Source organism: Molothrus ater, chromosome 24, assembly GCF_012460135.2.
Source record: "Molothrus ater isolate BHLD 08-10-18 breed brown headed cowbird chromosome 24, BPBGC_Mater_1.1, whole genome shotgun sequence".
Taxonomy (NCBI): Eukaryota; Metazoa; Chordata; class Aves; order Passeriformes; family Icteridae; genus Molothrus; species Molothrus ater.
In genome coordinates, this window is record NC_050501.2 from 5,116,918 (window position 1) to 5,141,561 (window position 24,644).

A 24,644-nucleotide genomic window follows, 5' to 3' on the forward strand; every position below is an offset into this window, starting at 1 on the left:
CGGGGCTCGGAGCGCGCGCGCTCGCGCCGCGCCTCACGCACGTGCGGCCCCGCCGGGAAGGTGTGGCGGGAACCGCCGTGATTGACAGGCGCGCGGGCCAATTAGCGGCCGTCCCCTCCAGCCTCTTCAGGCGTTTGAATAGGAGGCGAGGCGGCCAATCGGGCGGGGCTGAGGGGCGGGCTTTCCTGACCCCTGCGGCCGCCGCTCAAGGTAACTTTAAAGCAGGAAGCGGCCGGCGAGGCTGCGCCGCGGCGCTGACCAATGGGAATGCGGGGCCGCGGGGCGCGCAGCCAATGGGAGAGCTCGACCGCGGGGCGCGCAGCCAATGGGCGCGGGCGCGGGGCGGGCCGGGCGCGCGCAGCGGGGCGCGCGGGGCCGCCGCCGTTAAAGGGGCCGCGGGCACGGCCCGGCCCGGGGGGCCCGTGCGGCTCCCGGGGTCACTCAAAGACAAAGCCATGGCGGGGAACCCCCGGCCGCGGGCACGGCCGGCGGTGAGTCCGGGGCGCCGTCGCCGCGGTGGCGGCGGGGGAGGGCGGCCCGTGCGCCGGGACAGGCCGCGGCGGCGGGGGATGCTCGTGCGTGCCGGTGCGGGAAGGGGGGGGCGCGGCGGGACGTACCCGCTGCGGGCTTCGCGGTGAAACCCCCGGCGAGCCTCCCGCAGCGCCGGTAACGCCGTGCGGGCAGCGCTGCAGGCGGGGGGGGACAAAGCAGCGGGGGTGCCCCGAGCGCGGCGGGGCTCCGCGGTGCCCTTGGCCCGGCCGCCATCACCCCGCGGGGCCGGGGGGCGACAGCGGAGCCGCGGCACCCCCGGACCCCCGGCGGGGCTGGCGGCTCTTTGTTGTCGTTTGTGTGGGGAAGTCGGTGCCGAAGGTCACGGGGGGGAGCGGGGGTTGGAGGATCTGAGGGGTTCCGCGGCCCCGGTGAGCCCCGGGCCGGGCGCGCTCCGGCTCCGGCCCCGGCGCAGCCCCAACTTGGAGCGGGGCCTGCACGAGTGACCTTGAAATGCCAGCGCTGCGAGCCGACACTCTGAAGGACAAAGTTTGTTTGCGGCACTTTGGACCGAAAAAAAAAAAAAAATTCGAAAAAAAAAATAAATAAAAGAGGAGGGGAAAAAAAAACCCGGAGCCGCTGGCGGTGGCCGAGGGCATCAAGGACACGGGGATAGTCCGGGCTTAGATTAAAGTTGGGTTTTGGGAGCGCTCCGTGGCTGTTTCTGCTCCTCTCAGGGTGAAAAATCACATTTTTCCCCCTCTCTAGTAGGCGGTTGTTGAGGTTAAAAGCGCTGGTTTGGGAAATTAATAATAATTAATTGGTGAAACTTCATGGAAGGGTTTTAGGGTGAGGGTGCAGGGCCTGAAGCTGAGCTTTGCCTCCTGTCAGGGTTTGCTGAGGTTTGAGTTTTAGTCCAAGTGTGATTTGGGCTTTATTCCAAATTAACGCTCCCAGCGCCTCATCTCGGGTTATTCCACTCCTCGGTGTTGTCACAGTTGCGGTGAAGAAGGGAATAAGAGGAGAAATGTCCCCAAAAAAATCCCATTTTCATATTTTGGGGAATGTTGGAGGAACTTCTGGAGCCGCCTGTGGGCCAGGATTGGAGAATTCCCCGTGAGCATGAAGGTCATTGTCAGCATCTTGAAGCAAAAAAGAAGAAAATTCAAATTATTTCCTTAACAATCATTTCTTTTTTCCCTAGAATTATTTCCCTAGAATCATTGATTTCCCTAGAAATTAGGATTTATCCAGCTTTAAGTGTTGGCAGCGCACGAGGACAATCTACAGAATAAAAAAATCCCAATAAAAATCCTGCAGAAATCTTGATTCCACCCAAAATTTGGAATATTTCGATGCTTTCAGCTTGCAGGAGGCTGAGGAAGAATCAGTTCTGCTTGATCTTTTTAGGTCAAGAGCAGCAAGAAATCTGGAAATGGATTTATTAACAAATAAATTATGATTTATTATTATTCCAGTTCCTTTGGATTTTTTCCAGCTTTGGAGGGGTAGGAAGGTCCCGTTTTAAGGAGTGAATTTTGGCCCTTCTGCTCCAAAAATCTCCAGGGATTTCTTTGTGTTGTTCTTTTCTGGAAGTTGAATTTTTTAAATTTTATTCTCTAAGAGTTTGATTTTCTAGTTTTAATCTCTCCATGAGTTTGATTATTTTCGTTTTATACTAAAATTGGATCAAATTTGCCCTATAAATTGGATTTTTTAACTTAATTCTCTAGAACTTGGATTTTTAAATTTTATTCTCTACGAGTTTGATTTTCTGCTTTTATTCTCCCTATGAATTTGATTTTTTAATTTTATCCCCTATAATTTGGATTTATTAACTTTATTCTCTAGAAGTTGGATTTTTAAATATTACTCTCTATGGGTTTGGTTTTATTTTGGTTTTATTCCCTTTGAGTTTGGTTTTTTTACCTGTATTCTCTATATGAGTTTGATTTTTTAATTTTATCCCCTATAATTTGGATTTTTTTACCTTTATTCTCTATATGAGTTTGATTTTTTAATTTTATCCCCTATAATTTGGATTTATTAACTTTATTCTCTAGAAGTTGGATTTTTAAATTTAATTCTCTACGAGTTTGATTTTTTTTACTTTTATTCTCTATACAAATTTGATTTTTTTTCTTTTATTCTCTCTAAACTTAATTTATTTAATTAATCCCCCCTGATTTCCCAGCAGTTTGCTTTTCCTGGAAATTTCAATTTTTAATTCCCCTTCAAATTTTAACCTGGAACTTCCATTTTTTTTAATTATTATTTTAAATTTAATTTTTCACCCTTTTTTTTATTATTTTAAATTTAATTTTTCACCCTTTTTTTTTTTTTTTTTGTTTTGCACCAATCAAAGTCTTGGGGACACTTTTGGGGAGGGGACGTTGCTGTCCCCAACTTGAGCCTGGCAGGAGTTTGGGTGCCCACATGAGGTCACCTTCCAGCCCCTAAATTTGGATTTTTATTTCATTTAATCAAGCTGATACCTTAGAATTATATAATGGGGCTGACATCCGGATTTGAATTCAATTCCCTCACGAGGTGATTTCTTCGTTTCAGGGTTCATTGTGTTGTAAATCAATTCAATTTGGGGAGTTTTGAACCAAAAATCATCAATTATTTAAAGATTTAATGTTCTTTATTAGTTCAACTTTTGAATTATGATCGAGAATAATTTAACTTTTATTTCAAAGGGTTAAAAACCCTTCAGGCCCCATTCCAGAGCATCCTGGGAGTTCAAAAATGAGATTTTTTTGGGAGTTATTCCCAAAATCCAAGGAATTTTCTTGGATTTTCTGTTTATTTCACTTCCCGCTCAAATCAGAGCAGGAATTGTCCCTTTTTATGGGAGATTTGCATCTTGATAACACCAAAATATTTTGATTTCAATAAAAAATCAAAGAAAAAAAAAGGAAAAAAATAAAAAAAAAAGGAATTAAAACCATCCTGGCTGCCTTGGAGCACTTCAGGTTGGGTTTGATTGGAAAACTTCTATAAAAAGAATTAATTTTTCATTTGGATGATTTCATTTATAAAATTGATTAAAGGCAGCAATAGGAGTATTGAATATCATAGGATTCAATAGATATTTCTCAATAGACACAGAAATAAATGAATTTATAGAAATATACAGATTAAAATAATTTATTTGTACCAAATTTCCTTGGAATGAGGAGCTGGAAGTTGGGATCCAGATCCCCCCACTCCCTTTGGGGCTTTTCTATAAATTTCCTAAAGTTTCCCCTATAAAGTCCCAGGCTGGCAGCACAGGGGATGTGGTGCAGAATTTATGGAAATTTAAAGCTGGAAAAATTCTAAATATTCCTGGAGGCACCTGGAGTGCTCAGGTGTTGAATTTTCCAAGACCAACCCAAGAATTTGCAGCCTGAACCTCTGATATCCTCATTTAATTCTCAAATAACCTTTTAAACGCTTAAAATTCAGTTGAAAATTGTGTTTTTTTAAACAGAATTTCAGCCTCCCCTGAGTTTGTGTCCATCCCCATTTCCCACTGTTCTGCTGGATTTTAGAACATCATTTTATAGAATCTTTTTTTGGATAAATAAATCAGTGTTCAATGTAAAAAAAAAATCTTAATTATTCTGGTTGGTTTTAATTGGTTTTTTATTTGTTTGCTTGTCCATAATGTTGGGATTTTTTTTTAATATTTGAATAATTACAGTGGAATGGTGATGAAGCTGTGGGTTCAGTGCTTAATTAGCTTTAATAATTTAATTTAATAATTATTCATTTATTTAATTTTTTGAATTATTAAACTTTTTGTGCTTTATTTTTATTGGGACAACTTTGGAGAGGAATTTGGGATAAGGGAGGAGGGGGAATAAATTCCCAGTGCCAGAGGACAGAGAAAAATGGGATTTTGGGCAGGAATTGCTGCTTTTTCCATAGAAAACAATGGGATTCTCCCCAGAATTTGGGGAATTCTGTATGGAAAGCAGCTGGAATTTGTGATCCCCCGGATTCCTTCCCTCTGACATTCCCTGCTTGCAAATCCTTTGGAAAATTTGGACAAATTTCCAAACATTGGAAATTCAGGATTTGCTCGGCTTCTTACACAGGAGGAACTTGGCAAAAGTTCAAAATCACATTTAAAATGAAAAGAAATCTTCAAAAATTTCAAACTTGTGCCACTTCCCTCCCTGGATGGGGCCGTTGTCCCCATCCCACCTCCCTTGGAATGTGGCTGTGCCCTGGATCTGGTGTTTGTCCAAGGGGAAAAAAAACCTCAGGGTGGAACTGCAGGCTCAGAGCTTTTGGGTTTTTCATTGGGATTTTTCCCCCTGGGTTGTGTTTTCCAGCAGCTGAAGTGACAAATTTCCCAAGGGATTCCCAAATCCAAGGGGAGCCGGCTCCGTTTGGCTGCTTCCCCCTTCCCAGGGCGCCCGAACAAAAAAAGAGCAGAAAAAGCAAAAAATAACCCCAAAAAAACCCCAAAACAAACCCATCCAGAGGCTCCTTCACGCTTCCTTTGCTCTCCACGAAGCGAAACCCTCCCAGGTTTTGTCAGCTCTGCAGGATTTGGGGACTTTGGATGTTTGGTGGGTGGAAAAGCTCCAGCAGCTGTTGGGATATTCCCGGGATCTGCTCGGGGATCAGCGAGGCCTCAGCTTTTCCTGCTTTTTGTTTTTTCCTCTCAGTCTGGGAAAATAAAATGGTTTCCTGTCTGGAGAGGTGGTGAGGATGGGATGGATGGAGGTGAATCCTGGTTTTCCTGGGATTCACTCCATCACCCAGGCCAGCCCTGAACAGCCCCTGGGGATGCCCAGGGTCTGGATGAGCCTTGAGGACCCTTCCAGGATATTCCAGCTGTGCTGGGATGAGCTGAAGCACCCAAAATCCAGGCTGGGAGGATCCCAATGAGGAGATCCATGGACACAGCTCTGAAGGGAAAAATACCTTCCCAAAAAACCAGCAGGGAACGATGGAAAAGCTTTCCAAGGGAATGGGAACATTCCCAAGGCTGCCAGAGCTCCAGGAAGGTCTGGACACCACTCCCAAGGATGCCCAGTCAGGGTTGGACTGGATGATCCTTGAGGACCCTTCCAGGATATTCCAGCTGTGCTGGGATGAGCTGAAGCACCCAAAATCCAGGCTGGGAGGATCCCAATGAGGAGATCCATGGACACAGCTCTGAAGGAAATAAACCCTTCCCAAAAATCCAATCCCAACCAGCAGGGAACGATGGAAAAGCTTTCCAAGGGAATGGGAACATTCCCTTGGAAAGTTCAGCTCATCCCAGCACAGCTGGAATATCCTGGAAGGGTCCTCAAGGATCATCCAGATCCTGGGCATCCTTGGGAGTGGTGTCCAGACCTTCCTGGAGCTCTGGCAGCCTTGGGAATGTTCCCATTCCCTGAGGAGCCTGGGCAGTGCCCAGCACCCTCTGAGGGAAGAACCTTGCCCCAAATCCAACCTAAATCCCCTCTGGAACAGCTCCAGCCATTCCTGGATCTGTTCCCTGTTTGGCAGCAGAATTTGGGGTTGGAGCGGCTGCTTTCCGCTTAAACACCTTGGGAGATCAGGGATCCTGAGGGAGGAAATCCAGAGATGGAGGGGATGGATGGAGAGATCCATGGAGAGAAGGACAGATCCATGGATGGATGGATGGATGGATGGATGGATGGATGGATGGATGGATGGATGGATGGATGGATGGACAAAGGAATGGATAAATTCACGGAGGGTTCCATGGATGGTTCCATGGAGAGAAGGACAGATCCATGATGGATGGATGACAGAGGAATGGATAAATCCATGGAGATCCATGGATGGTTCCATGGATGGATGGATCCATGGAGAGAGGACAGATCCATGGATGGATGGACAGAGGAATGGATAAATCCATAGAGGGGTTCCATGGATGGATGGATCCATAGAGAGAAGGACAGATCCATGGATGGATGGATGGACAAAGGAATGGATAAATCCATGGAGGGATCCATGGATGGATGAAGAGATGGAAGGAAGGAGGATGGATCCACAGATCAATCATCCATGCAGGATCTGTGGATGGATGAAGGAATGGATGGATCCACAGATCAATCCATGCAGGGATCCATGGATGGATGAAGGAATGATGGATCCATGGACAAAGGAATGGATAAATCCATGGAGGGATCCATGGATGGATGGATCCATGGAGAGGAGGACAGATCCATGGATGGGTGGATGGACAAAGGAATGGATAAATTCATGGAGGGATCCATGGATGGATGAAGAATGGATGGATCCACAGATCAATCCATGCAGGGATCCATGGATGGATGAAGGAATGGATGGATCCATGGCTCCAACCTGGCCTTGGACACTTCCACGGATGAGGCAGCCACACTTCTCTGGGAAATCCATCCCAACCCTTTACAGGAAGGAATTTCTTCCCAATCTTTAACCTAAACCGTCAGTTTGAAGCCACTCCTGAGCGTTCCTCCTCCTGTTCCTCCTCCTGTTTATTTCCTGATTTTTTATGGTTTTTTTCCCGTTTCTTTTTCCCTCTCCAAGGTGCCAGGATGTCCACGGACGGTGGCTTTGGCACAGGGAACAGCGATGCCCAGCAGAGCCTGCAGAGCTTCTGGCCACGGGTGATGGAGGAGATCCGCAACCTCACCGTGGTGAGCACCCCAGGGCTGGGGCATTCCAGAAAAAAACAGGGAAAATCCCTGTCAAGAGCTCAGCTTCCTGCTCTGGGATGTGGAAATTGGTGTTTCTATGGGATAAGGGGGTTTAGGAAGTGAGGAATAATCAGCCAGGGGGGATAGAAATGGAATATTGTTGGCAGAGTCATAAAATCATGGAATGGTTTAGCTTGGAAAAAATCAGGATTTTCCCTGTTCCTTAAGTGCAGGAATTGGGAATTAAAATAGAATCATGAGCATCCCCAGGGTTGAGATATTCCCAGAAAAATGAAGAAAAATTCCTCTCAAAGTTCAGCTTGAACCTGTTCCTGTTTTGGGATCAGGGAAGTGTTTCTGTGGGATAAGGTGGTTTAGAAGTGAGGAATAATCCCTCAGCCAGGAATCTCCAAAAAAAAAAAAACCCAAAAAAAAATGGAGATGGAATTGTGGCAGAGTCATAAAATCATGGAATGGTTTAGCTTGGAAAAATCAGGATTTTCCCTGTTCCTTAAGTGCAGGAATTGGGAATTAAAATAGAACCAGGAGCATCCCCAGGGTTGAGATATTCCCAGAAAAAAACAGGAAAATCCCTGTCAAAGCTCAGCTTCCTGCTCTGGGATGTGGAAATTGGGAGTTTCTATGGGATAAGGTGGTTTAGGAAGTGAGGAGTAATCCCTCAGCCAGGAATCTCCAAAAAAAAAAACCCAAAAAAATGGAGATGGAATTGTAGCAGAATCATAAAATCATGGAATGGTTTAGCTTGGAAAAAATCAGGATTTTCCTGTTCCTTAAGTGCAGGAATTGGGAATTAAAATAGAACCATGAGCATCCCCAGGGTTGAGATATTCCCAGAAAAAAACAGGGAAAATCCCTGTCAAAGCTCAGCTTCCTGCTCTGGGATGTGGAAATTGGGAGTTTCTGTGGGATAAGGGGGTTTAGGAAGTGAGGAATAATCAGCCAGGGGGGATAGAAATGGAATATTGTGGCAGAGTCATAAAATCATGGAATGGTTTAGCTTGGAAAAAATCAGGATTTTCCCTGTTCCTTAAGTGCAGGAATTGGGAATTAAAATAGAACCAGGAGCATCCCCAGGGTTGAGATATTCCCAAAAAAATAATGGAAAAACCCCTGTGAAAGCTCAGCTTCATGCTCTGGGATCTGGGAAGTGTTTCTGTGGGATGAGATGGTTTAGGGAGTGAGGAATAATCCAGGAATCTCCAAAAAATGGAGATGGAATTGTGGCAGAGTCATAAAATCATGGAATGGTTTGGTTTGGAAAAGATCTTCAGGGTTGTCCCTGTCCCTTGGGCACAGGAACTGGGAATTAAAATAGAACAATTCCAGGTCTTCCTTGGCAATTCCACTATCCCAATTAAAATATTTAGATTTGGAGAAAAATTAAGCTCCAAGCCTCTGAGAGCCCTGAAGTGTTGAAATCACTCAGATTCCAAGTGTGTCATCATCAGTTGTGTTATTAAATGAAAGACATCTGATATAAAAATCCCATCTAGGCTGAGATTAACAACTGCACCAAGGAACTTCTTTTCCTTTCCATCCCCACAAGAGCTGTGGGAGCAAGGGCACTTAATAAAAACTACTTTGGAGGGGAGATTGATGCATTCCTATGATCCAAAAATCACTCTCCTGGTGCTTTTAATGCAGCTGAAAACAAAAGAACTCCAAGTCCAAGCTGGGCTCTTCAAAGTACAAAAAAACCCAAACCCACCAGGCCCAGGATAAGCTGATTTATTTATTTTTTTTTTTCCTGTGTGCAGATAGTTGATTAAAGAAACAGATGTAGAAATTTGTATGCATAACCAGAATTAATTACTCTGCTCTTTCAGCACAGAGGATTCTTGTGAGCTGGAATTTCATCTCCACATGAAAGGGGTTTATTCTACAGCTTATCAAGGATGGGCAGCTTCATTTTCAACTGTCACTGGATCTATTTATTGCTCTGCCAGCTCAGGAGTCACTGGGAATGGAGCTGAGGGCAGGGAAGGAGAACAGGAAAAGATCCCAGCACTGTGGGATCATCAATTTGTTGAAATTTACTGAAATTAATTCTGTTTGTTATTAAAATTCCTCCTGTGTTGGTCGCTGATTTTTGGAGACTGAGGACAGGGAAGGAAAAGGGATAACAGGAAAAGATCCCAGCACTGTGGGATCTTCAAATCCTGAAATTTATTCTGTTTGTTATTGAAATTCCTCCTGTGTTGGTCCCTGATTTTTGGGGACTGAAGGCAAGGAAGGAAATGGGATAACAGGAAATAATCCCAATGCCGTGGAATCAAATATTGACATTTATTCTGTTTATTATTAAAATTGCTCCCCTGTTGGTCCCTGATCTTTGGGGACTGCAGGCAGGGAAGGAAAAGGAATAACAGGAAATAATCCCAATGCTGTGGAATCAAATCCTGAAATTTATTCTGTTTATTATTAAATTCCTCCTGTGTTGGTCCCTGATTTTTGGAGACTGAGTACAGGGAAGGAAAAGGGATAACAGGAAAAGATCCCAGCACTGTGGGATCTTCAAATCCTGAAATTTATTCTGTTTGTTATTGAAATTATTGCTGTGGATGTGGGTGTGAAAGGAGCAGAGCAGGGAGGGAAAAATCTGTTGGTCCCTGATTTTTTGGGACCTAAAGGCGGGGAAAGAAAAGGGATAACAGGAAAAGATCCCAGCACTGTGGGATCTTCAAATCCTGAAATTTATTCTGTTTATTATTAAAATTGTTCCTGTGTTGGTCCCTGATTTTTGGGGACTGAGGACAGGGAAGGAAAAGGAATAACAGGAAATTATCCCAATGCTGTGGAATCAAATCCTGAAATTTATTCTATTTATTATTAAAATTGCTCCCCTGTTGGTCCCTGATTTTTGGGACTGAAGGCAGGGAAGGAAATGGGATAACAGGAAATAATAAATAGAATAAATTTCAAGATTTGATTCTACAATATTGGGATTATTAAAATTGCTCCCCTGTTGTCCCTGATTTTTGGAGATTGAGGACAGGGAAGGAACAGGGATAACAGGAAAAGATCCCAGCACTGTGGGATCATCAAATCCTGAAATTTGTTCAATTTATTACTGAAATTACTCCTGTGGATGTAGGGGTGAAAATTCTGTTAGTCCCTGATTTTTGGGAGCTGAAGGCAGGGAAGGAAATGGGATAACAGGAAACAATCCAAATACTGTGGAATCAAATCTTGAAATTTATTCTGTTTATTATTAAAATTGCTCCCCTGTTGGTCCCTGGCAGGGAGGAAAAGGGATAATAGGAAATCATTCTAATGCTGTGGAATCATATATTGAAATTTATTCTGTTTATTATTGAAATTACTTCTGTTGGTCCCTGGTTTTGGGGACTGAGGGCAGGGAAGGAAAAGAGACAACAGGAAAGGATCCCAACGCTGGAATCATCAATCCCAGAAAACACTGATTGTTTTAACATTTTTTTTACCTTTATTTTAGTTAAATATCAGTAAAAAGTCTCTCAAATCTCTCTGCAGAAAGATTTCAGAGTCCAGGAGCTGCCCCTGGCTCGGATTAAGAAGATCATGAAGCTGGATGAAGATGTGAAGGTATATTCAGGGTTTTTACCTGGAATTTATGATCCTTTTCCTGGATATTTTACCCATTGTTCTTTGAAATTCATTATTCTTCTCATTATTATAATTTTTAAAGCATTTTTTAGCAAAATTCCCTTGGCCTTGTGTAATTAAACTGGGCTGGGAAAGCAGAAATATTTGAGATTTTGGTTTTGATTTTGCAGTTTTGTTTTCTTGTGATAAATACCACTTTAAGGGTAGAATAAATACAAAAATAATTCTGGCTATTTCCTGTTTTCCCTAGTGCTTAACTATCTCCTCTCAAGTTCCCTCTTTGTTTTTCTCCACTCTCACAAAGATTTAGAGTGATTTTTGTGCCACAATAATTCCATTTTTATGGAAAAAGAATAATCCAGGTGGATAACATGGGTTTAATCCCAGTAGATTGACATCACTTAAATTTGTGCCATTTATTTTAGTTTTTTTTATGGAAAATTAAGCAACAATTCAGGTGGATAACCTGGGTTTGATCCCAGTATTTGGGATTTTGATGACAAGGACACACAAATTGATGAAAACTCCCTGACACTGAAAGAAGGAAAAAGGAATCACCTGCAGTTTGTGACTCTGTGCTGCTCCACTCATCCCTGGTTTTAATTTGGAAAACTGCCACTTAATTCCTGAGGGAAAAGAGAATTTTTGTCCTTTTTTCTTTTTTTTTTTTTTTTCCCTCATTGTGACACCATCCTCCTGTCAGGACATCCCTTACTTTAAATGAGATCCTGAAAATTCTCTGTTCAGACTGCCTGGAAAAGGATGATCCCAGAATTCTGAGGGCCCAACTCATTGTCTGAACCAAGAAAATGCCAAATTTGTGATGATAAAAAGGGGAAAATGAGATTTTAAGGCAGAGTGGAGAACAGGGAAAGCCTCTGGCCTGTCTGGAATATTCCTATTTAAATGTTAATTAATAATCTTTAATGCCAAGGCAGCTGATAACCAAACTGCTTCATTTGAGTTAAACTGGAGGCAGGTATTTTTTAAGAAAAGGAAATTTGGTGAAAAAAATACAAATAATTCTCTTTAGAGAATATTTTACATATCCAGAACTCTTCTCCCGTGATCTTAACTCAGTCACACCTGAGGAAATCCTGAGATGAAAACTCCCCCTTCATTTGAGTTAAACTGGAGCCAGATATTTTTTAAGGAAAAAGAAATTTGGTGAAAAAAATACAAACAATTCTTCTAGAGAATATTTTAGATATTCTCTAAATATCCAGAGAATATTTCAGATACCCAGAGAATATTTTACATACCCAACTCATCTTAACTCAGTCACACCTGAGGGAATCCTGAGGTGAAAACTCCCCCTTCATTTGAGTTAAACTGGAGCCAGATATTTTTTTAAGAAAAGGAAATTTGGTGAAAAAAATACAAAAAATTCTTCTAGAGAATATTTCAGATACCCAGAGAATATTTCAGATACCCAGAGAATATTTCAGATACCCAACTCAACTCAGTCACACCTGAGGAAATGCTGAGGTGAAAACTCCCCCTTCTTTTGAGTTAAACTGGAGCCAGATATTTTTTTAAGAAAAGGAAATTTGGTGAAAAAAATACAAAAAATTCTTCTAGAGAATATTTTAGATACCCAGAGAATATTTTAGATACCCAGAGAATATTTTAGATACCCAGCTCATCTTAACTCAGTCACACCTGAGGAAATCCTGAGGTGAAAACTCCCCCTTCATTTGAGTTAAACTGGAGCCAGATATTTTTTTAAGGAAAAGGAAATTTGGTGAAAAAAATACAAACAATTCTCTTTAGAGAATATTTTACATATCCAGAACTCTTCTTCCATGATCTTAACTCAGTCACACCTGAGGAAATCCTGAGGTGAAAACTCCCCCTTCATTTGAGTTAAACTGGAGCCAGATATTTTTTTAAGAAAAGGAAATTTGGTGAAAAAAATACAAAAATTCCTCTAGAGAATATTTCAGATACCCAGAGAATATTTCAGATACCCAGAGAATATTTTAGATACCCAGCTCATCTTAACTCAGTCACACCTGAGGAAATCCTGAGGTGAAAACTCCCCCAAATTCCCATTTAACCACCCAATTTCCACTCAGGCAGTGAAATTCCTCCTCGCCCCGTTAAAACCGAGCGCTAAAATTTGCAATAATCTGATTTTGTGGCAGATGATCAGTGCAGAGGCCCCTGTGCTGTTTGCAAAAGCTGCTCAGATTTTCATCACCGAGCTCACCCTGCGAGCCTGGATCCACACAGAGGACAACAAACGCAGGACCCTGCAGGTAAAGCAGCTCCTAAATCCCAGCTGCTCCTAAATCCCTTCCCCACTCCTTGTTTCCATAACGCCACCCGTGTTTTGTACACAGAACTGCCCAGCTGAAAGGGGTTTTTTTTGTTAATTTAATTAAAATAAACCCACCCAAACATAAATCTCCGTCTCTCAGCTGATTGTGACCTGCTGGAACAGCTGCAGCTGTTGAATTTCTGGTTGGTTTTGTTTGTTAGCTGTGATTTAAATTTGTAGAGGTTTGCTTTGTGGTGATTGAAGTGGGGAGGTGGAAATAAAAATACAACAAAATACAGATTATTGGAGAGAGAATCCATTTCCTCAATAATACTGTATTTTTTTTAATGGTTGAAGAGTAAAATACAACTCTTAAGTAAAGAGTAAAATATAACTCTTAAGTAAAGAGTAAAATAGAACTATTAAGGTCATTTTAGGGAGGAAAAAAAGAGGAGGTTTTCACTTTTAGTCTTACATATTGAGCAGAACTGCTGGAAAATGCAATAACCATGAATTCAGCCCTCGGGTCAGGGGAAGAATTGGGATATTCAGGCCCACATCAGCTCTTCTGTCCCTGGGCAGGAATTGCTGATTTAGAGGCAGGCACCCATGACTGGTATCCATTAAACTGGGCTAAAGTTGCTAAAAACCTTTTGTATTGCACATTTTAGAGGCTTTGCTCAGCACAAAACTGAATTTCCACCAGCTGGGACCTGCAGGAGACATTCCCCCCTTTTTCCCATCAGCTTTAAACACCTCTGATTTCATTTATCCGTGCCAAACCCCTGAATTCCTCCTGGAGCTGAGGAAAGTTTTTTCCTTCTGTTGTTGCAGAGGAATGACATCGCCATGGCCATCACCAAATTTGATCAGTTTGATTTCCTGATCGATATCGTCCCCAGGGATGAGCTGAAGCCTCCAAAAAGGCAGGTGAGACACAAAATTCTGCAATTTTTATCCTTTTCTTCAGCCTCTGATGGAAGACAGGTGATCAAGAAACACAGATTGAAACGTGAGATTTGTTCTCTTTTTTATTTTCTGTGGTTTTCAGGTTCTTAAATTCTTTAATTTTATGTCTTTAAATTCTTAAATTTCATGGTTTTAAATTCTTTAATTTCAAAGTTTTAAATTTTTAAATTTCAAGGTTTTAAATTCTTAAATTTCAAGGTTTTAAATTCTTTAATTTCAAAGTTTTAAATTCTTAAATTTCATGGTTTTAAATTCTTAAATTTCATGGTTTTAAATTCTTTAATTTCATATTCTTAAATTCTTCAATTTCATATTCCTAAATTCTTTAATTTCAAGGTTTTAAATTCTTTCATTTAAAGTTTTAAATTCTTTCGTTTCAAGTTTTTAAAATTTTTAAATTTCAGGTTCTTAAATTCTTTAATTTCAAGTTTTGAATTCTTTAATTTCAAGGTTTTAAATTCTTAAATTTCAAGGTTTTAAATTCTTAAATTTCATGTTTTAAATTCTTTAATTTCATGTTCTTAAATTCTTTAATTTCATATTTTTAAATTCTTAAATTTCATGTTCTTAAATTCTTTAATTTCATGTTCTTAAATTCTTTAATGTCATGTTTTTAAATTCTTTAATGTCAAGGTTTTAAATTCTTTCATTTCAAGGTTTTAAATTCTTTCATTTCAAGGTTTAAAATTCTTTAATTTGATGTTCTTAAATTCTTTAATTTCAAGGTTTTAAATTCTTTCAAGTTCTTAAATTCTTTCGTTTCAAGTTTTAAAATTTTCAAATTTCAGGTTCTTAAGTCCTTAAATAAAAATAAAATTCTTCAATAAAAACAGAACTGATAAATAAAACTAAAACCCACTGGGTTTTTATGGAAATAGCGATTTAGTGGAGATCACACCAGTCTGACCAACAAACCAAACCCACTCCTGATCCCAAATGGTGCCAGTGGGAAGAATTGAACATGAAAAAAAAATTGGATTTCTGTGTATTTTGGGTTGAAAAATCCCCTTCCTGCATCCTTTGGGGCAGTCAGTGCCTCTGTAAACATCCTTGACTGGAAGCTGGAAGGTGCTGGAAGGAGCTTTCAGTCGGATGTTTACAGCAGCAGGCTGCTGCTCTCAGCTGAGCTGCAACAATTCCCCATCCCTTTCCTGCAAATCCCTTCTTATCCCTTCCCTGCTGGATCAAAACCTCTGGGTCCCCCTCAAGCTTTGCATCATTTTGCTCCTTGCCTCCTGCAAAAGTAAAAATTAAAATTATTGTTTAAACAAACTCTTTCCTGCTGCTTCTCGAGGTTTGAAGTGTGGAAAAGTTTAAGTTGTCCCAAAAAAAAAAAACCTGAGGGATTTGGGACATTGTGGAACATCTTGGCTTGGAAGTTTGTTTCTAAAATTGAAATTTTTTTCCCCTTTTCCACTGTAAACCCTGGCTAGCATGGAAAATTCTGCGTGCACAGAGCAGTGTTCCCATTTGGAGCTGGATTTTGTGTCCTGGTGCTGCTCCTGGAGTCACAGTGGTGGGAGGGAATAAAATCCACACCTCTTCCTTTGGGATGCTGCCCTGAGCTGGCTTTTAACTTCCCATCCTCATTTCCAGAAGGTCTAGAAAACAAGGAAAACACTTTTCCATGTCCCAAAATCTGGGAGAGTCCATCCTGCTGCTCCTGGGCTTAAAATCAGCGTGCCAGGTGTGCTGGGAACTCAACATCAAACAGAAATATCAACACAAATCCTCATGATTCCTCCCAAACTCATTAGTTTGCTGTTAATTAAAAGACAAAAAATTTCTTTTACAGTTGGAATCATTGAAATTTCCATTCTGGCATTGGAAATCCACTTTTTTTTTTTTTTTTTTTTATCCTTGAGGTGCCTCATTCCTGTTCCTTTTCTATTTTTAGCAGTGCACCATGTTTGGGAGGGGAGAGCATTCCCTGTGGCTTCTCCTTGCTTGATTCCCATCAGGGACCTTGTGATTACAGAACATCCAAGCTCTGGAATCCAAGGAATTTTTCCTGGAGCACTTGAGGAGTGCCTTCAGCATCTGGAATAACTTCTGATCCATCCCAGCCAGGAAATCCTGGGAATTTTGGATGGAAATGAGCAATGAGGCTGAGGAGATGTTCCTCACCCATCTGTGATCACCAGGAATGCTTTTTTCCAGCAGGAAAAGTTAAATGTAGCAATGTAGATTAAGGATTTACAAAGAAAATCCTGTGGAAAAGCTGCCCGTGCCTGGATATTTTTTAATTTTTTTTTTTTAATTTTATTTTTCCTGGTGTTACAATCTGTATTTATCTCTTCTTTGACGAGGCAGTGTTGGTTTTTGGAGGAGCTGGGAATGAAATCCTGGGGTTGTGTTGGCTCTGGGAGCTCCAGCTTGGAAATAAAAGATGGCAAATGCTGGGGTGGGAGGGAGTGGAAGCAGATTTGGATTTAAAGCCATTCCTGCAAACAGGATTGAGCACCCTGGAATAGATGCTCAGGGAAGGGCTCAGTGGCCTTCATTATTTCAGGATTCAGCTGGAATTGGGGATTGGGGCACTCCAGAAATAACCTGAGGACTGGGCTTAGAGCAGCCCCAGCTCTGGTTCACTGCAGACCTGCCCTGGTGAAAATAGATTTGAATATCTTGAATATTATTACTCCTTTCCTTCGGAGGAATGGGAATAACAGGGAGGAGGAGTAGGAATTGTTGTGTTTGGTGGTGCTTGTGATGATGTTTACCCTGAGAGCCAGGCTCAAAGTTGGTCTCTTTTTTTACAACCAGCTGGGATCAGTTGAATTTTGGGATTCTTACTCTGGGAAACCTCCCAGGAGCAACTCCTGAGTTGTTCTGCTCCCCGAAAAAAACAACTTCTAAGCCAACAAACTCCTCACTCCAGCCTGATGCCCACCCAGACATGCTCCTGTTTAATGTGAATTTTCCTTTTCCTGCCCAGCTGGATCAAGTGGAGGGGAATCCATGAGCAAGCCTGAGAAAAGCAGGGATTCCAGCAGGCTGCTGGAGTGGGAATGTCCCATGCTGTAGCACGTGTAAACATCCTACACTCTCAGCTGTGAACTCGAGGTGGCTGGGAGAGGATTGTTTACGCCTTCTGCCATGGAGTCAACGCCTGGGAGCTGCACCTGCCCTCGTCCAACTGCTCTGAGGAGCTCAGGAATTGTGATCCTGGAGTATTCGCATCCCATAATCTCTGAATATCCCGGAATGTCGTTGATCGTGAGGGGTTTTTCTCTGCTCTGAGGTGAAAGAAAGCAGCGTTGCTGCTGCCAGGGAGGCAGAGCAGAGCCCTCTGGGGCTTCCCACTGCTGATTTATCCCTGCTCCCTCAGCAGGGAATGTTTGTCAGCCTGGAAAAGCTGGGTTTAAATGAATAACTCCAGGCACAACAGTGAGCGTCAGATCATAACTTGTATTGACAGCAGAGCTCAATGGAAGGTGGGGAATGAGCTCAGGATGAGGGGTTGGGTGGCTCTGTCAGTTTTCCTGGGGTGTTTGCCTGGAATTCACCCCTGAAGAAGTTCCATGGCTTTCAGCTCTGGTAGTTTGATTCATTTCCTCCTCTTCCTCACCGTGACTCCACCTCAGCAGTGAGGTGGCTGAGGTTTTTAAAGCACATTATCCACACTTTATTGGGAACACTCCTGATTCCCACAGAGCTCAACAATGGAGCTTTTATCAGCTCCCCCTGATTGTTGAAGTGTTCTGAGGGAGATGTTGAAGCTCCTTTGCCAGGGGATGTGTCTGGGGGAATGTTTGGCTGTGGGGCAGGAGGGATCCGTGTTCCCATGCCCATTCCTGATGTTTCCCTGCAGGAGGAGATGCTCCAGGCACCTGATTCCCACAGAGCTGAGCAATGGAGCTCACCCTGACTGGGTTGAAGTGTTCTGAGGGAGATGTTGAAGCTCCTTTGCCAGGGGATGTGTCTGGGGGTGATGTTTGGCCATGGGTGCCACGTTGCCATGTTCCCATGCCATGTTTCCCTGCAGGAGGAGGTGCACCAGGGCACCTGATTTCCACAGAGCTCAACAACCAAACTTTTACCAGCTCAAGCCTGGTAAAAAGGTTTCAAATTTTTAGCAGCTCACCCTGACTGGGTTGAAGTGTTCTGAGGGAGGTGTCTGGGGGGATCTTTGGCCATGGGGTGGGTGCCATGTTGCCATGCCCATTCCTGGTGTTTCCCTGCAGGAGGAGGTGCGCCAGGCCGTCACCCCGGCCGAGCCCGTGCAGTATTACTTCACCCTGGCCCAGCAGCCAGCAGCGGTGCAGGTGCAGGGCCAGCAGCAGGGCCAGCAGACCACCACGGCCACCACCACCATCCAACCGGGCCAGATCATCATTGCCCAGCCCCAGCAGGGCCAGGTGAGCCAGGCCTGAGGGGGATCCTTGGGGGTGGATTGCTCAGAAACAACAATGGCATCATGGAAATCATGGGTTCAACCTATGGGATGGGTTGGGTTGGGTTGGGTTGGGTTGGGTTGGGTTGGGTTGGGTTGGGTTGGGAGGGAAGGAACTGAAATCCTCACCCTGGTCCAATCCTTGTCCTGCCTCACCTTGGACATTTCTGTGGGGCAACCTCAGCTCTCCTGGGCCAAATGTGGTTCCTGGTCCTGTTCCTGGGTCAGATCCTCCAGGACAGAGTCCTCAGGGGTGGATTGCTCAGGAACATCAGTGACAGCATGGAAATTATGGGTTTAATCCTTCCAGGAGGGAAGGAACTGAAATCTCACCTGTTCCATGATCAGGGACCTTCTGCTGTCCCAAGTTGTTCCAATCCTTGTCCTGCCTTACCTTGGACGTTTCTGTGGGACAACCTCAGCTTTTCAGGGCCAAATGGGGTTCCTGGTCCTGTTCCTGGGTCAGATCCTCCAGGACAGTGCCTCACCAGGCTCTGAGCTCCATCTGTGGTGGTTTAATCCCCACAGTCTGTGGGTGTAGGACAGGCTCAGTCTGCCCCAATCCTGACATCCCATGGATTTTCCACCTCCTGACCCTCATCCCTGTTGTTTTTTGTGCAGACCACCCCTGTGACAATGCAGGTGGGAGAGGGGCAGCAGGTCCAGATCGTGCAGGCCCAGCCCCAGGGCCAGAGCCAGCAGGCTCAGAGCGGCACAGGACAAACCATGCAAGTGATGCAGCAAATCATCACCAACACGGGAGAAATCCAACAAATCCCGGTAAGATTTGGCCAGGAATAGAGGTGGAAAAGTCCCCCCTGAGCAAATTTGTGAGCATGAGGCTTGTTTCTGTTTGCTTTGTTAACTGGCAGAGCAAGTTTGGATTGAGTGGTGTGGTTCCTGCACTTAGGAAAACCAACCAAGTGTGACATGAAGGGGGAAATAAATCTTAACTCATTTAATCCAGACTTGTTGCTCACCCCCAAACACCTTCCCCTGAGTGAAATAGTTGTGATTAGGAAGCAATAAATCAAAAGATTTCCTGGGTAAACCTCAGCTCTTCACCCACAGCCTGGTTTGAATAAAAGAGAATTCATTTCTTTTGCCTTTACTTGGTTGTGCCTCTGCAATCTGAAATCGTGACCTGGCAGGCTGAGTGGGAAAGTTGCCATCTGGGAGTTATTAATAAACTTTGATGTTAAAAGAAATATTTCTCCAAAATATTTGGAGCTGGTTGGAGAAATGGCTTTGCAGAACCAGGAGATATCTCCTCACTTTTACATCAGCCTTAAAAATGGGATTTGGGGTGCCCAGTATAACCCAAACTTTCTGAAATGTGTCCTAAGTAAACAGAGAAGTTAAAAAAGTCACATTAACTTAGAATTACAACAAAGCTGTGGCTTTTGGTTCCCAGCTGGAAAATATCACACCTGTTAGAGGAAAAAAATAAATAAAAATCAGCCATTTCTGTGTTCCAGAACCCAAAGGTCACCCAGGGCCAGGCATTTCACTTGGGTTTCAGTTGTGCTGTGAAATTGGAGCTTTCACAGAGGTTTTGCCTTTCCAGCCTGAGCTTCCCTCTGCTCGTGGCCAGAGCATCTTGAAAGGGTTTGGACTGGGGGAGTGCCAGATTTTTCCAGCTCTTTTCATCCTCTTGAGTCTTCAGCTGATTCCTGCTGCCTTGAGGTGTTGATCAGGAAGGAAGAAATTCCCAATTTGTCTTTTTTACTACAAGGAACCCTTTTTCTTCTCTTCATTTTCTTGTCCATTTCTTTTTTTTCCTTTCTTTTCCTTTTCTTTTTTTTTTTCTCTTCTTTTCCTTGTGAAAATCTCTCTGAGAGACTTGTTCCTCAAAGAATCGTGGAAGGAGATCCCCAGTGGATCCTCAGCAAGAAAAAGAACAGCTCAGATTTGTCCCCAGAGAACACTGGAACTACAGAAAGGGGCTTGGACATCTCCTGGGAGGAAGAATTCCTTACCAAGGAGCCAAAACCTCCTGAAGAACATCCAAGGGGATCCTTTGGGAAGCGATCCTGTGCTTTTGGACAGACTGCAGGGGTTTTAGGGTCTGGTTTTGACCAAGGATTTGCTTTTTCCTCCCTCTTCCCTGGGACTGTGGGAGAACAGGGAGCTGTGGCTGCTCCTCAGGAGCTGCCAGGGATTTGGAGTGTGGAATCTTTTTGGGAATACCTGGATCTCTGACAGCTTCAAGACTGAACTATGGGATGGAATAATCCCAATTTCCAGCCCCCCATCCAGCAGAGATCCTGTTTGCCTGCAACCAAGAGGATTCTTCTATTGAAGAGCCACAGTTGGTGCTGAAGGAGCTTCCAGCAAGTGAAATAAAATAAAACTTGGAGGAAAACTTGGATTTCGCTCCACGAAATTCCAGTCCTTGGTCTGTTCTGCTCTTTCTGCTTTGCTTTTATTTTGTCCTTTTATTTCCTTTCTCTTTTGGCACAGTCAGAGCCATCTTCTGACAGCTCTGTGCACTCTGAGGGCTCAGCAGAGAATCTTGGATCACCCAAACAAGAGTTGGAAACTCTCTCCTGAAACTGGAATTGCCTCTGCTGTGTTGGGAGCATCTTACTCCTGATTTTCCACATGTTCCTGCTGCTCTTTATTCCAGAAATGAAGTGGAAAAGGGAATTTTTAACAGAGAAAAATTGGAAGGGAATCCATCAATGAAGTGATAATTGTTTGGCCATATGAATTTTATGTGAAATTTAATCTTTGTCTTAGCCAGGCCTCATTTTGGGCAGGTTCTTTAGGGCTTCCTCTCCTTGTTGGAAGAGCTTTTCTCAAATCTCTTCCACCGTGTTTTAATCATGTAATTAAAACCTAATTCCCCCCAGCATGGAAAACTTGATCTCCCTGCAGTTCTCAAGGCAGAAACCAATTCTTTATTGAAATTTTGTTGCTCAGGGGAAGTTTATTTGCTCTTGAAATAATTTTTGGAGCTTTCAGACACAAATGAGGGAGTTGGTGCCAGGACCACGTTCCAGGCACTTCTTTATCAGTCAGCAGTTTCTTAGAGTGTTCTGTGTGTTCTTTCCCCTTCTTAAAAAGGAAAAAAAAAAGATTTTTGGTATAAAATTACCCTGAAAGCTGTGAATTTCAATGTTGTAAAGTTAAAGAACAGAAGGAAAATTCAGCAGTGGTATCTGTGACATTTTTATTGCTCTCAGGTGTGTATTAACTGTATTTTCTCCATGTGCCACATTCCCAAGGATCCAAAATGAGGGGATTTAGGGAATAAATTTGGGGTTGAATCTCTCCCATGAATCACTGACACCAAAAAGCTGAAAACCTTGTGCCAGGTGGGACTTGACAGGTGTGAGCAGAGAGCTGCCTTCAAAGCCTCCAAAAATATCTTTGGGGTTTGCCATCTCTGCTGGCTTTATTTGTGGGGAAAATTCCTGTCTATTCCTTCATTTTTGGCAGATGTGATTGATTGGGGTGCAGGATTTGGTAGGGGTGCAGGATTTGGTAGGGGTGCAGGATTTGGTAGGGGTGCAGGATTTGGTAGGGGTGCAGGATTTGATTTGGTGCCGCCAGCTCCTAACGGTTGATGTCAAACGCTGCCTCAAAGGAGTAAAACTCAATCCTTGTAACCAAAATTGCTTCTAAATCCCTGAGAAACTGAGCCATTAATATGCTTTAGCTACTAACTGACCCTTCCCAGGCTGGAAAAAAAGGAGGAATGTGGTGCCTACCCAGGAGCTCTGTGCCCTGGGGTTTTGCCTTTAGGGTCCCTCGTGGTGGTTCAGAATTCCGCGGAGCTCCGGGGGAAAGCTCCCCCGTTAACTCCAGCTCCCGTGGTGGAATCGAGCAGGGAATTTTGCTGTGTGTTGAGGGTGCAGAGTGACCTGTTTCATTTTCTTTCCCTGCCCCCTCCACCTGTCTCCAGGTCCAGTTGAATGCTGGCCAGCTGCAGTATATCCGCTTAGCCCAACCCGTGTCAGGCACCCAGGTAGTCCAGGGGCAGATCCAGACGCTTGCAACCAATGCACAGCAGGTATGCACTCCACAGAGCTGCCTCCAAGGCTCCTTCCCCAGCTCCTGAAGTTGGGATTTCAACCACCTCTTGGCTTAGGATTCCTACTTTTCTTTTCTTCCTGTTGTTTTTTTGTCAGAGTGGTTTTATTTAAAAATAAAGGAGCGTAGCGGAAACCTCCTTTAGGTGTCGGTGAGAGGTGCATGCAGAGCTCGTTTGTGTGTGTGTGTGTGTGTGTGGCTCTGGGTGAAGCCCCCGCTGCTTTTGAGCTGCTTGCAGGTGACATTTTGGGCTCATCAACCTTCTCTTTCCTTCTCCTTCTTGCCTGGGTGAGGGTGCAGGAAAGGCAGAACGTCGGCAGCGGCGTTGAGGCTGAGGGATCCTTCCCAGCTGCAAAATACCACACCTGTTAGAGGAAAAAAGAAATAAAAATCTGGAGGCCACGTTCTCCTTGGGGGAAGCAGAGAAGATGTGGTTTTGGGCTCTAAAAGGACCTGGTTTGGGCTCTAAAAGGACCTGGTGTTGGTCTGGAAGGACCTGGTGTTGGTCTGGAAGGTGGTGTTTGGTCTGGAGGTGTCCTCTCGCGTTTGGGGTGCTGGAAAAGTTGGCCAAGGTTAAAAACCTCTTGCCAGGCAGCAGCAGGATGGTGTTGGTGGGGTTGTGACCCTCTGGGAAGGGCTGGCAGTGATCAGCTGCTCTCATCTCTGTAGATAACGCAGACGGAGGTGCAGCAGGGGCAGCAGCAGTTCAGCCAGTTCACGGATGGACAGGTAAGAGCTGGGGGGCACAAGGGGCACAGGGACTGTCCTAAACCCACCTGTTCCTCCTGATAAAACACTGCTGGCCTGCAGCAGGGTAAGGGGATGTTGTGCCAGTCTAAATTCAGGTGGATTTTTAAAGTTCTGCTGCCTTTGCTCTGAATTAATCCAGTCCCTGGCACTCTGGGTGAAATCCTGAATTCCTAATTAAGGAATAAAGGTTTTAACATCTGGATGGTCTATAAGTATCATAAATCATGGAATGGTTGGGGTTGGAAGCACCTTGAAGCTCATCCACTTCCAGCCATGTGGGGGACACCTTCCACCATCCCAGGGTGCTCCAAGCCCTGCCCAGCCTGGCCTTGGACACTTCCCAGGTATCCTGGGACAGCCACAGCTGCTCTGGGAAATCCAGAGGGGCCCTGATGTGAGCCTGGGCATCAGCAATTCCCAGAAGGACTTTGGTGGGAATTAGCAGCAGATTTGGTGGCAGCTCACGGTGGGTTTGGGGTTTCAGGGTACCTCAGAGGGACCAAATGTGGGCGAGCTGTGGGTGTGCTGAGCACTGACAGAGGCTCCTTTGTCACCTCGTGTGCCTGCAGCAGCTGTACCAGATCCAGCAGGTGACAATGCCCGCGGGCCAGGACATCACCCAGCCCATGTTCATCCAGTCCACCAACCAGAGCTCGGACACCCAGGCCACACAGGTGACAGGGGACTGAGCAGGGACCTGGGGACAAGTCCCCAAATCCAGCCCTGAACCTCTGCCAGCCCCACCTGGGCCCAGCAACACACCTGGGACTGAGCCTGTGGCAGGCTCTGCCATCTCCACCTCGCTCTGCTGGCTGTGGGAATATCCAGGATATCCAGCAGACTCTGCCAAGAATGCAATATTTTTATTTTCCAAACCAATCTTTGTGTATCCAGCTGCTTTTTCCAAACCCTGGGAGAAGCAATCCGAAGGGATTTGGAGCATCTCATTGAACAAATGTGGGAAATGTTTTTATTTCTAGGAGAATCCTAAGGGTACTGCTCCTGTCAGAGCTCTATTCCTGCTGTTCTGTTTGTATTTTTATTTTTTTTCTGGATAGAGCTAGGTTTGGTCCTCCCATCTCAGTGGGTTTTAGGGAATTTTTAGGGAGGGGGGAGTGTGTGTGGTTTAGAATTTTTTTCCCTCCTGCCTCCTTTTTTGGAGCATTTGCTGTATGCAGGGAATAGGAGGAGGAGGAATTGAAGTGAAACAAAATAAAAAAAAAAAAAAAAAAAAAAACAACAAACATTCCTTGTATTATGATTGTATTTTTTAAGAGCAAAAAATCCTTGAACTTGGCCTCTGGATTCCAGAAGAACCGATGGAATCTGGACAAAACCCCAACCCTGCTGTTACCTGTTGTCCTGGCTTTGGTCCGTGCATGTAATATAAGCTTCATGAAAGGAAATAAATTTGCTTTTTGTCAGATCCTGTGTGTGCTGTCCATGAGATGCAGGGCCAGGAGCAGCCTGAACCCCTGGAATTGTTACACCTGGA

The 24,644-nt window shown here is 44.1% G+C and overlaps 1 protein-coding gene across 2 annotated transcripts; it reads left to right on the top strand.

The window, feature by feature from the left end:
* The first annotated feature begins 367 nt into the window (after window positions 1-367).
* NFYC (nuclear transcription factor Y subunit gamma) lies at window positions 368-24,575 on the top strand. 2 transcript variants are annotated; one of them, XM_036396981.1, is made up of 10 exons: window positions 368-491; window positions 7,018-7,127; window positions 10,641-10,712; window positions 12,881-12,994; window positions 13,831-13,926; window positions 18,153-18,326; window positions 18,983-19,141; window positions 22,272-22,379; window positions 23,069-23,128; window positions 23,719-24,575. In XM_036396981.1, the coding sequence occupies exons 2-10, from the start codon at window positions 7,026-7,028 to the stop codon at window positions 23,836-23,838; spliced, it is 1,005 nt and encodes a 334-aa protein (XP_036252874.1). In that variant the 5' UTR covers window positions 368-491; window positions 7,018-7,025; the 3' UTR covers window positions 23,839-24,575. The 2 variants fall into 2 exon arrangements, with proteins under 2 accessions (XP_036252874.1, XP_036252875.1); XM_036396982.1 differs by lacking the exon at window positions 22,272-22,379.
* Window positions 24,576-24,644: the final 69 nt, after the last annotated feature.

Bases quoted from the DNA above. Each gene is read 5' to 3' on its own strand.
- NFYC (XM_036396981.1), top strand. From the start codon at position 7,026: ATGTCCACGGACGGTGGCTTTGGCACAGGGAACAGCGATGCCCAGCAG. The intron at 10,713-12,880 runs GTATATTCAGGG...ATTTTGTGGCAG, and splicing joins AGCTGGATGAAGATGTGAAG to ATGATCAGTGCAGAGGCCCC. The intron at 13,927-18,152 runs GTGAGACACAAA...GTTTCCCTGCAG, and splicing joins TGAAGCCTCCAAAAAGGCAG to GAGGAGGTGCGCCAGGCCGT.